The 11,274-nt window shown below is 40.1% G+C and overlaps 1 protein-coding gene across 1 annotated transcript; it reads right to left on the bottom strand.

The window, feature by feature from the left end:
• Nucleotides 1–581: 581 nt before the first annotated feature.
• On the bottom strand, nucleotides 582–3,314 carry RBMXL2 (RBMX like 2). Its single transcript, XM_016123000.2, has one exon. The coding sequence runs from the start codon at nucleotides 3,240–3,242 to the stop codon at nucleotides 2,076–2,078; it is 1,167 nt and encodes a 388-aa protein (XP_015978486.2). The 5' UTR covers nucleotides 3,243–3,314; the 3' UTR covers nucleotides 582–2,075.
• Nucleotides 3,315–11,274: the final 7,960 nt, after the last annotated feature.

Below are 11,274 nucleotides of genomic sequence, written 5' to 3'. Positions count from 1 at the left end.
AAACCTGTCATGTTTTCATATACAAGTGGCCCTGTTTCTAGGCTGTTTTGGTCTGTGTATCCTTGTCTGTTGATAACATACAGCTTAAACTACTAAAACTTTGTACTAAGTCTTGTTATCTGGTAGAGTGAGTCCTAATTATTGTTTTTCAGAATTGCTTTAGTTCTTCTTACTCTGTATTCCACCATATAAATTTTAAGATTAGCTAAATCTCCCATACGTGTCTCTCTTTTTAAATGTGTTTAATAATTTGTTGCTAGTGAAATGAAGTTTTTTTTCAGTTTTGTGGTTGTTTTTTTTTGTTTTTGTTTTTTGGTATTCCATCATTGATCAACACACATAAATGGTGTTATAAGGAAAGAGAGGAGGGGAGCTGTGTGGAAAAAAAGTTATACTTTCATTTGAAGTTGATTTTCCAAATTAATTTGGTGAGATGGAGAATAGATATGATAAAACGTCTTCCCAACCATTTCACGATATGACTCTCCATTTATTTAGTCTTCATGTCTTTTAATAAAGATCAACAATTTTTCCATAAAGGGCTTACCCATGTTTGCTAGATTCCTGGACTTTTTCTTTACTTTTTTTTTTTTTTTTTTTTTTGAGGTATTTCTTACATTTGGTCTTCTGGGCCACTAATGCAGCCTCTCCTGTAATTCACCTATTTATTATTATTTTGTTGAAAAACCATGTTTTTACAGTTGTGTATGTGTTATATTCACACCTCTTTAAGTACTTTGTTGTTCAGGTGTTCTTCCAGCAATTATTACACTGAACATGGCTAATATCTTAACCTGATCCTTATTTGTCTAGTTGCTAGAGTCCTTTGACTGTACAATTACATACTCTCAGATAAATAGGAAAATTCCACAAGTGTTGAATGGAAAAGGTGTTTCTTGCCTTGGGGTTGGGATACAAAGAGGAGACTGTTACATCCCTCCTGAGGCACCCTGGAAGAAACCTCTGATCTTTGTCTGCTCAAGCCCTTTCCCTACCTTAAGAGTATGGAACACTCAAGCCATCCCCTTGCCTTTTGTGGAAAGAAGGACCCAGGTCCCTCATACCAGGTCGAGATCCTCAGATGTTGAAATGCCAAGCTCTCTCAGGGATTCTCTTGAGCTTCTGAGCTCTGATGCTGCTCACATTTAATTCCTCCACCCTTAGGGTAAACAGCCAGTTCTCTCCACAGAAGCCAGCAACTGGCTCTAGTGCCAAAGACAAGTAGCTTAGAGTTAGGAATGAAAGCCATTATGGTACCCAAATCCACTATTGGTATATTTTCTACTCGTTTCTTAATAATTTGGTGGTGAAAAAAAAATGCTATTAATGATGTTTGTTTTGTGCTTTTTTTTCCTGCAGCTTTATGGTTAACTTGGTCAAATCTTTAATTTAGTATTCCATCCTTGCTCAGCACGTATGAATGGTATTCTGGGGAGCAAAGGGACAAGAGATCTGCAGATGCTCAAAGAAAATAAAAAGGCAAAATATGGTAAGCATTATCTTTTTTTTTTTTTTTTGATTTACAAAATGAATAGAACTTTCTTTGCATAAGCATCTAAGTGGTTTTTGTTCCTTGTCTTTTGTTTTTTAATACTGGGAATACTGGGATTTGGTTTGAAAGACCACTGAAATCTTAAGAGTAGCATAGACCAAATTCCCCCACTCTTCCTCCCCCACCCCAAATTTAGTAGGTTTGAATGGACAGAATGATCCCTTTTTCCATGGGCAAATATTTCTTAAAAGATCTTAAAATTGTTTGTCTCATTTATCAGGAAACTTGAGGACAGGAGCCTTTAGAATTTCTACTTGTAAATATAAGACTAGTACGCAGATTCAGGTCATACTTTTAACATGAGCTTGTTGAAAGAAACGTTAACAATTCCAAAACGAAATCTGAACGAGTTTTAACTTTTTCCTCCCAAAGCACAAAAATTATGAAGAGGAAGTTAACAAATAATTTTCAAAACGTAAAACCAACTCTTCCTTATACTAGTCCTTGAGCAGTTACCATAGAACAGGTTCTTCTTTTCGTTAGTTTCTTTGAAGACAGATTTTGGTCCCAGGTCTGATGGTACTTAGTATCTGCTGCGGCCTCCCCCTCTCTCTGAGCGGCTTCCTAAGCGGCCTCCACCTCTGGGAACCCTGCGGCCCGACCGACTGTAAGAATCACGCGGTGGGGGGCACCCCCTTTCCATGGACGGGGGCACCCCGCGATCGGCTCTGTCGACCCGGTCGCGGCCCCTCGAGTAGCGGTCGCTGCGGCCGCTGCTGTAACTGTCGCGGCCGCCGCCATAGGCATCAGGCGAGCAACCCCGGTACTCGTCGTAGCGGCCTCCGCTGCCGTAAGATGGCGGGGGACCCCGCGCAGACGCGACGCTATGCGGATCCCCGTAGCTCTCAAAGGGGTCTCGGTAGGAGCCTCCGCTCGGATGATCCGCGTAGTCACGGTCACGACCGCCGTAACCATCTCGGTCGCCGTAGCCTCTCGATGGACAGTCGTCCCGGGCACTGGAGTGGCCGTAATCGCGGTAGGTGTACTCTCGGGGCGACGGCGCGAAATCCCGAGGGTCGCGGGCGCTCGGGTAGTTTCGGCTCGAGTAGCTGTCCCTGGGCGAGTAGCCCTCCTCCCAGGGGCCCGGGTAGGGGTCCCGGCGCGGGGCCGGCGGCTCCCGGCGCGGCGGGCCCACATAGCCGTCTCGCCCACGCGCGGCCGAAGGCCGCCCGCGCATTCCGCCGCCACTGCGAGCCGGGACCGACGGCGCGGCCCTCTTGGGGGGCGGGCCCACCCTGCGCGGCGGCGGCGGCCCGCGCTTCATGGGGCGCGGGTCGAAATCCCCCGAGTAGCCGCCGCCGTCGGCGGTCCCGCCGCGGGACGGGGATCGCCGTGGGCCGCCGCCGCCCCCACGGTTCCCGCGCAGGCCCCTCAGGCGGCCGCGGCTGCGGGACAGCGGCAGCGGGCCCCGCCGGCCGCTCTCAAACGCCGGCTTGGTGGCCTGGGCCACTTTGATGGCCTTACCATCCAGGGACTTGCCATTCATGTCTCTGGCGGCGGCCTTGGCGTCGGCGGGGTTTTCGAAGGTGACGAACGCGAAGCCCCTGGACTTGCTGGTTTCTCGGTCTTTCATCAAGAGCACCTCGATGATGCGGCCATACTTGCCAAACTCGGCGTCGAGGGCTTTCTCGTCGGTTTCGGGGCTGAGGCCGCCAATGAAGAGCTTCCCCGGGCGATCCGCTTCAACCATGCCGGCGGCTCGAGCGGTCAGTGGTGGTGGGAGGCGAAGAGGCGGCGTCCGTCCGTCGTGGCGTCTGAGCCCGCTCACCGAGGGCGGCTCCTACCGGTCGGGCGGCGCGGCACGTCGTCGCGGACCGCAGTCGCCGCCCCCCGCTGCGCAGGCGGAACGCTCCGGTTTGTGCCGCTTGGGTCTGGTTCCCGCGGCCAGGCAGGGCTCTTACTAGTCGTGATTGGTTGGTTGTCCCAGGACGGCAGTCACGCCATTCGCGAAGGTGGGCAGTTTGGTGACTTTCTTTCCAGTCTCTAAACTTCGACTAACCTGACCCTGGCTTAAGGTCTTTAATTCTTTCCTGAAACCTCTGATGCGAAATGAAAAGCTTTTAGGTCAAAAAAAGATTCCACCCATCCCCCTCCCCCCGCCCCATTACCTCCTGAGAATTATAATGCATTACTATCCAAGTTACCCGTACCATTTTCAAAAAACGAAAAAAGTTCTTTGAAAAAATGAAATGTGGTAACAAAATGTTTAAAAATCGTTTGTACGTAAAATATTTGATCTTTCGCATTTGCCAAAAAAGAGATTTGATAGAGAATTAGTGGGATGGGAAGTACAGGGAGCCGTTCTTTGGATGCACAATTTTCCTCGGTTTTTCAGCCTTCAAAGGGCTCATAGTTATGTAGCATTGAAACTGCCCTTTCAAATAAAGCTATTGTTCAGGGAGTTATCTTACGACAAAATAAAGGCAAAACATGAGAACACTTGGATACTCATCGAAGTAGCACCTGAGCAAACAATCTTGAGCGAGGAGGCATTCCTCCGAAAACCAAAATAAGTACAATTCAAATTGGTTCCTTACAATATTCTTTGAATGGAACAATATTCTTTGAAGAGTAACTTGGTGAACGTTATCTTCGAGACTGCAAAGTCTAAAAACACTTAAAAATATGTATTTGCTGTGGTTTGGGCTTTTTTAGTACAAATTTTTCAAAGGTTTCTATGGTGAAAATTTAGTCATGAGAAGCCTATATGTGTGTATGTACATATATATGTGTTAACATGGGTTTGCTGCAATAGCTATATAATGTTGAGAAGCAGTAAAAGCAGGCATTTTTATGTTTCTGACTTCAATGGGGACACCATTAAGGTTTTGTTTTACCATGCATCACATCAGTTCTAAGGTAAACCTATCCATGAGAAGTTTTGAAATTTCCTAAAATTATGGATTTGTCAATTTCTTTGTTTTTATGTCCATTTTTACTTCATGTAATTGAAGATTCTATAGTTAGATATTAAAAAAATGAAATTTAACCCAGTAAATTTGGAGCTTGGCTGTATTAAATGATTCACGGATCAGGCAGCATCCCATCTAGCAACTAGACCCGCACTGTGTAGGGCTGCACAAAATTTACAGGAGGAAAGGTGGGGGGCAATAGAACTACTAGCAAAAGAAAAGAAATTATTTTTAGGCCGGGACATCTTCAGTAGAAGGTATGAAGCATGGAGGAGCATTTTTATTGAAAGAAAGAAAAACAGAATGTGTTTTCTGGATAAGGAAAGATAAAGAACATGGGGGCGGGGTTGGTAAAGGAAGAAAAAATAATTTTGTCCTAAGGTAAAATGATTGTTTCAAAATAAGGACAGAAAAGATAGGACAAAAGCTGAAAGGTATATGAAAGTTGCAGAAGTTTTGTGGGTGAGGGATCCTAAGAATTTTAAATAAGTAAAGCTAAGATTTAAATGGAAAACTAAGTCAGTTGCATTATTTGTATGTAAACTCTGACGAGATCATTAACCATGCACATTTTTAAGCTTTTCATCATTTACAGACTATTGTTTTACTGATACTTTGGCCAAAAAAAAAATGTTCTTACAGATGTATTTCATCTTCAAAAATTAAAAAGAAGACAAGACCCTGACAAGTACTCTACAATGTAGGTTTCTCATCACTTTAAAAACATAACACTAAACTGGGTAAAGATTTACAGAACTCTTAGGAAGCACTGCTAACAAAAAGATTAAGATCAATAGTAACATGGGACTAAATGAATTGATAAGAACGATTATAATTTTTATGACTTTTTATATAAAATGTTACTGGTGTTTGTTTTCCTAAGCTACCTGTAACCTATAGCAATTTGGCAAATTATACCTTTGTAAGCAAAATTAAAACATTTATCTTTTTCTTCCTACCTGATCCCTCCAAAATTTAAGGTACTCTTATGTAATCCATATGTGACTTGATTTAAAGATGTCAACTCTTGCATTCATATTTTCCATTTTAAAAAATGTCTTGTACCTAACTGGACTGCTTAACCGAGGATTTGAAATTTTAAATTAATAGAAATTGAAGCAGATGACATCTGCCGTGGACTACTAATCTAAGATTCCAGACCAGGCCTATATAATCTAGACCTTTATTTTTCCTTTTTTCCTTATTTCAGTTCCTATTCCACAAATAATGAGAGGCCAAGCACTCGCTATTATTGTTTCCTTTTTCCTCTTAATTTGAGAAGATAACTCAACATTGGGCATCATCTTTAAACCTACTTTACAGATTAGAATGTACAACTGGTTGCACACACAGTCAAGGATGTCTAATGCCTGGCAATTTCAACCCTAGTAAAGGTAGCAGATTTGGAAGAATACTTTTCCTTAAACAGATACTACAAATTCCATAGCAATAGCCAACCAGAAAAATCTTTAAATTCCCTTGCATAGGTTATATTAGACAACAGAATTGCTCTTGACCACATCCTAACAAGGAGGGGTCTGCTCTGTTGTTAATTCCTCTTCTTGGATAAAGCACCTCTGGTGAAATAAAGATGAAGCTAGATAAAATCCAGGCTCAAGTCAAATGATTAAATAAACATAGTAGTGTCTACCGACACCTATGTTAAATACCTTCACTGACTGCCCTCAACTATTGCCTCTTGGTTCAGATTCTTCAAATTATAGAAATTTTTTCTGTTATAAAACCTTGTTTTGCATAGCTCAGTGTTATAAGGACATCACTTTAATAATGGTTGTTCACCGTTTTGAGACAATCACTAAGACCTATGAGATTTCACATGAAAAACCTCAAGAACCTTAAAGAAACATAATAAAGCCTTCCTCTGTTCTGGTGCTCTTGCTACTCAAATATAGCCTAAGGCTCCTAAGGAAAAAGAAAACCACTTTACCTCCTACGTGGGACATGACATACCACAAATGAGCTTCCTGGTAACAAGGGACTGACAACAGCATGATAGCCCCAGTGTTGCTTTCTGATAATTCATTAATGATACTTTCAAAGAAAGAACTTGATTAAAAGAGAGAAAATATGACAGTGTAAATAGATCCACTTTAAAATAGTCATAGCTGCTATCCCAGAACTACTACCTTGGACATCTTACTCCCCAAATCTTTGGAATGTTAAAATACGGCAAAATAACCTTTGGACTGGGCCTAAAGCAACATTATGTCTCAAAGAACTGTTCGTAAAGATAATAAGAAAGCAGATAGTATGACTACTGGACTGATGACTACTGGACTGAAAATTAAAAAGTGTTTAGAATTAGCATCACAGTGTTAATTTGAAACACCTTGCTTCTATTGATGTAATTGTTCCTCTTCCCTTTCTCATAAATTAGAACACTGTTTGGGCTTCTGCCTGAACCCATGCTTCCCAAATAGCTATTCTTTGTTTTGATCTCAAATAAATACTTGCTGCCTCTTACCTTGGCCTTTAATTTTAGGCTAACATTTTTATGATGGATCTATAAACCCTTCTTTCTCAAATTTTTAAATTGGCATCTCACTGATTCCCTTAGTAATGAATTGAGGACAATCTATGACAAGTATTCATTCTGCATATGTTTAAGAGTCATGATTTAAAATCCTTGAAAATTATATTTTACTGTATCACTAGATCCACAATGGGCCAATTAGAGTCTTGAAAGACATTTTAAACCAAAGCAGAGGAAAGAAGACATCTTTTCTCTCTGGTTGCTATGCTGAAAGTATACTAGTTCAAAGCTGCTTGTGACACATTTCTACCACGTTTACCCCCAATACCATAACTTCAAAATATCTAAAGCAAAAATTTAAAGTACAGGAAAAAATAGAAAATCTCTCCAACAAATAAAATGTTCTCAGTAATTGATAATTATGCAGCAAAAATTAGATTATAAAGGCATAATTTAAAAGATTTACTGGAGATAAATATGTGTACATGTGTGTGTACGTACTTTCGTTATGAAAAAATGCATCAAGAACACATTAGGAAATTTATTATATATAGGCCATAAAGCCTATTTCTTTTTCAAGCTTCTAAAAATCTTCCATTTATGAGTTTGATATTTGTCTGAAGAGTCCTTCCCCACGCCTAGGTCACAAAGACATTCTCCTATACTCCCTTCTGTTATTTTTATAATTGTACATTTCAAACTTAGGGCCAGAATCCAGTGAGAGTTCTTTTCATAAAGCCTATTTTAATTAATTTCAAAAAATATTTTCATACAGAACACATCTGATAACTAGGTTAAAATCAATAACAAAAGGTAACTTTAAAAATGCCTGTTTGTAAATTTACAAGCTTATTTCCTGTGACAGTTCCCATGGGTTACAGGAAAAAGAATATTCCAGTGTAAATCAAAATATTTGGACATGATTGCTAATGAAAATACTCCACATTCAAGTATGGGAATTCACCTAAAATGTACACAATGGAAATTTACAGCCTTAATATTTATGATGAGAGAAAAGTTTGCAAATCAGTAATGTAAGAATCTAGTCTAAGTTAACATACTAAGAATAAATTCAAAGATAACAAATACAATAATTTACAAAATAAATTTTAAAAAATATAAAATGTAAAGAATCAACAAAGCTAAAGTTTGTTTTGAACACCCTGTTTAATTCTTTGACTATCCTATTTGACTCAACTAGCTATTTAAAATTGCAAATAACTCCTAACCCAGGGCTGTGTTTAGCATGAGAAGAGTGATTTGCCTGATGCACAAATTTGAGATGCTCCCACCCCAAAAAAAACCCTCAGTCATCAAATATTTTAGTGGAATATTTTTAAAAATCAAAATTAACGCAAAAATATCCATGATAACAAAATATCAAAATTTAAAGACAGTAACTCTGAATTGGCACAACCCTAAGAATATGTGCCTCACTTGCCTCACCCTAATCCTAATAGCAGTGACTCAGGCATGTTCTCAAAAATTTAAATGGTAATGCTTCTAATATACTGTTTAGGGTAAATATTCTATATCATGTTTTGCAAGTGCCTGACCAAAAAAAATCCCTAAATTTTATTAAAACCCATTTTAGTATGTATTAAAGTGATTATTTGGTCTTTCTCCATCAACCAATGGATGTCATAAATCATAATATTCCTCCTAATACTTGTCCTCTTTTGCACTTGTTATAATAGTCGTGGTATATTTTAATTGTTGGAATTTACAATTTGGCCTTTGCATACACATTTCATAAGTGACATTCAACTATCAATTTCTCTATAGTGCTATCTTGGAGAGGTTCTATTATCAAAGTTTTTCTAGCTTTGTAAAATGAAATGGGAAAGTTATCATCCTCTATTATGCTTTGAAATGGCTTTTTTAAAAAAAGAATTTTCCTCTGAAAGTTTGGTAGAAATCACCTTGATGAGAAGCATTTATCAGCAACTTGAAGTTTTACTTGGGCAGCTTGGAAATCCTGTAGTCTGTGAAGGATAAGATGCTCACCGCAGCCCAAAGCTGCCATGTGAAAGGAATGCCACTTCTGCAATGCATTTAGCAGTGCCTCCCCACACCATCCCCATGTCTGCAGTCTCTCATTCTGCAGTTTCAGTTACTCAAGTAAATCATGTCCCAAAATATTACTTGAAAAATTCCAGAGACAAACAATTCATAAGTCTTAAATTGTGCATTGTTCTGAGTGATGAAATCTTACACCATCCTGCTCCATCCTGCCTGGAACATGAATCATCCTTTTATCCACAATTTGTCCTTGCTGTATATGCTCCCCACCCTTAGTCACTTAGTAGCCCTCTCAGTTATCAGATCAACTGTTGCAGTTTCACAGTGCTTGTGTTCAGGTAACTCTTATTTTACTTAATAATGGCCCAAAAGTGCAAGAGTTGTGATGCTGGCAATTCAGATACGCCAAAGAGAAGCCATGAAGTGCTTCCTTTAAGTGAAAAAGTATGTATGTATAGGAAAAAAAGTGTATTATAGGGTTTGGTACTATCTGCAGTTTCAGGCATGCACTGGGGGAATCTTGGAAAGTATCCTCCAAGGATAAGGGGGGTATCCTCCAAGGATAAGGGGGGACTACTGTACTCCTTTCCTGAGTTTGTTCTGACAGCCTGAGGCTAGCTTTCTCTAGCCAGCATGACTGTTATCACTCAGTAACGACTCTTCTTCTAGGTATCATTTATGCTAAATGCCAGCCATATCCTTATTCTGTATAGATATCAGCTCCAGTAACATTCCATATAAATTTTTATGGTTGTCATCTGCCCCTTTCTACCTGCCATGATCCACTCTTGTTTCTATTCCCACCACATTAACCCAGGGGCTATTATTATATCAGATAAAAGGCTTCTTATCCCCTACAGACAGGGAGAAAAGAAAAATGATAAGAGTTTGTAGTGGACTAAAAAGTGCCACAAATTTTTTGACACTACTCCAAGGAGTGATTGCCCTTGAATCTAGGCTGGCCTATAATGTTTTGACCAATGGAGTAAGACAGAAGTGACTTCATGACAGTTCTGGGCCTGGCTTTTATGATAACTGGTAACTTCTACTTGGACTCTTCAAACTGAACTCCCATGAAAGAACTTTTATCTTCTCTGCTGAAGAGACCACATGGAGAAGCCCTAAGACTAGAGGGAAGAGGGGCCCAACCCAGCCCAGCCTTCCAGCCATCTTCTCCAAGCCACCAGGTATGTGATTAAAGTGAACTTTGGGCTTCCAGAGCAACCTGGCTGTCAACTGAATACTATCAAGGGACTCCAGGTAATGTCATATGTAGCATAGATGCTTAGTTAAGCCCTTTCTGAATTCTAATCCACCAAGTTATGATGTATAGCAGCAAAGTGGTTATTTTTTTTTTAAGCCACTAAGTTTTGGGATGGTTCTTACATAGCAATAAATAACCAAAACATTCTTTTACAGAAAATTTCACTGTGCTGTGTTTGTCAAAGGAACCCATTTTTAGCTTTAAACCCAATAGTAATCTTTATATCTCCTTATATCTTCACAATAGGCTATGGAAAATGTTCATTGCAGAGGTGGACTCCCATATCTATTAAGACTAGCGTTCTAAAACAGAGGTCCCCAACTCCCGAGCCACGGACTGGTAGTGGTCCATGGCCTATAAGAAACTGGGCCACACAGCAGGAGGTGAACAGTAATGTGAGTGAACGAAGCTTCATCTGTATTTCCCCAATGTAGCGTCACTGCCTCAGCTTTACCTCAGATCATCAGGCATTACATTCTCATAGGAGCACTGGTCTCTGGTGCCAAAAAGGTTGGGGACTGCTGTTCTAAAACATTACTGTACCAAAGAATTGCCTAGGAAATTATTTAAAATGCCAGTTCTTAGGGACTCTCACCCAGATATTCTAATTCAGTAAGTCTAGAATGAGGCTCAGGAATCTGCATTTTAAGAAATGCCGAAGTGATTTTAACACTGGTGGTCCCATGAACACATGGAAAAGCATTCCAAAACATACCAGAGATGGTAAGGCTGTGAAACTAAGCCATGGCAGTGGGAATGGAGAGAAAGGAAAACAAAGTGCTTTAACATAATCTTCCCTGGCCACATCCTCTGGTCTTATTTCAAGGCTTCTCACATCTGGATTCTTAAGCTCTGCATCTAGTTAAAAACATCTTGGTACACTTTTCACAGAGCTTTATGATTTTCATTTTATTTTAGCCTCTAAACTCCTGTATGAGGTAGAAAGGACATTTTACATGGAAGTGATTAACCTGTATCTAACATATCAAATGCAATATGTCTTGGCATAGAATAAGCTAAGAGCATCAGG

This window comes from Rousettus aegyptiacus, unplaced genomic scaffold (genome assembly GCF_014176215.1).
Source record: "Rousettus aegyptiacus isolate mRouAeg1 unplaced genomic scaffold, mRouAeg1.p scaffold_m13_p_5, whole genome shotgun sequence".
Lineage (NCBI taxonomy): Eukaryota > Metazoa > Chordata > Mammalia > Chiroptera > Pteropodidae > Rousettus > Rousettus aegyptiacus.
The sequence above is the reverse complement of the archived record's forward strand: the minus strand, read 5'-3'. Positions and strand labels throughout refer to the sequence as shown.

Bases quoted from the DNA above. Each gene is read 5' to 3' on its own strand.
- RBMXL2 (XM_016123000.2), bottom strand. From the start codon at position 3,242: ATGGTTGAAGCGGATCGCCCGGGGAAGCTCTTCATTGGCGGCCTCAGC.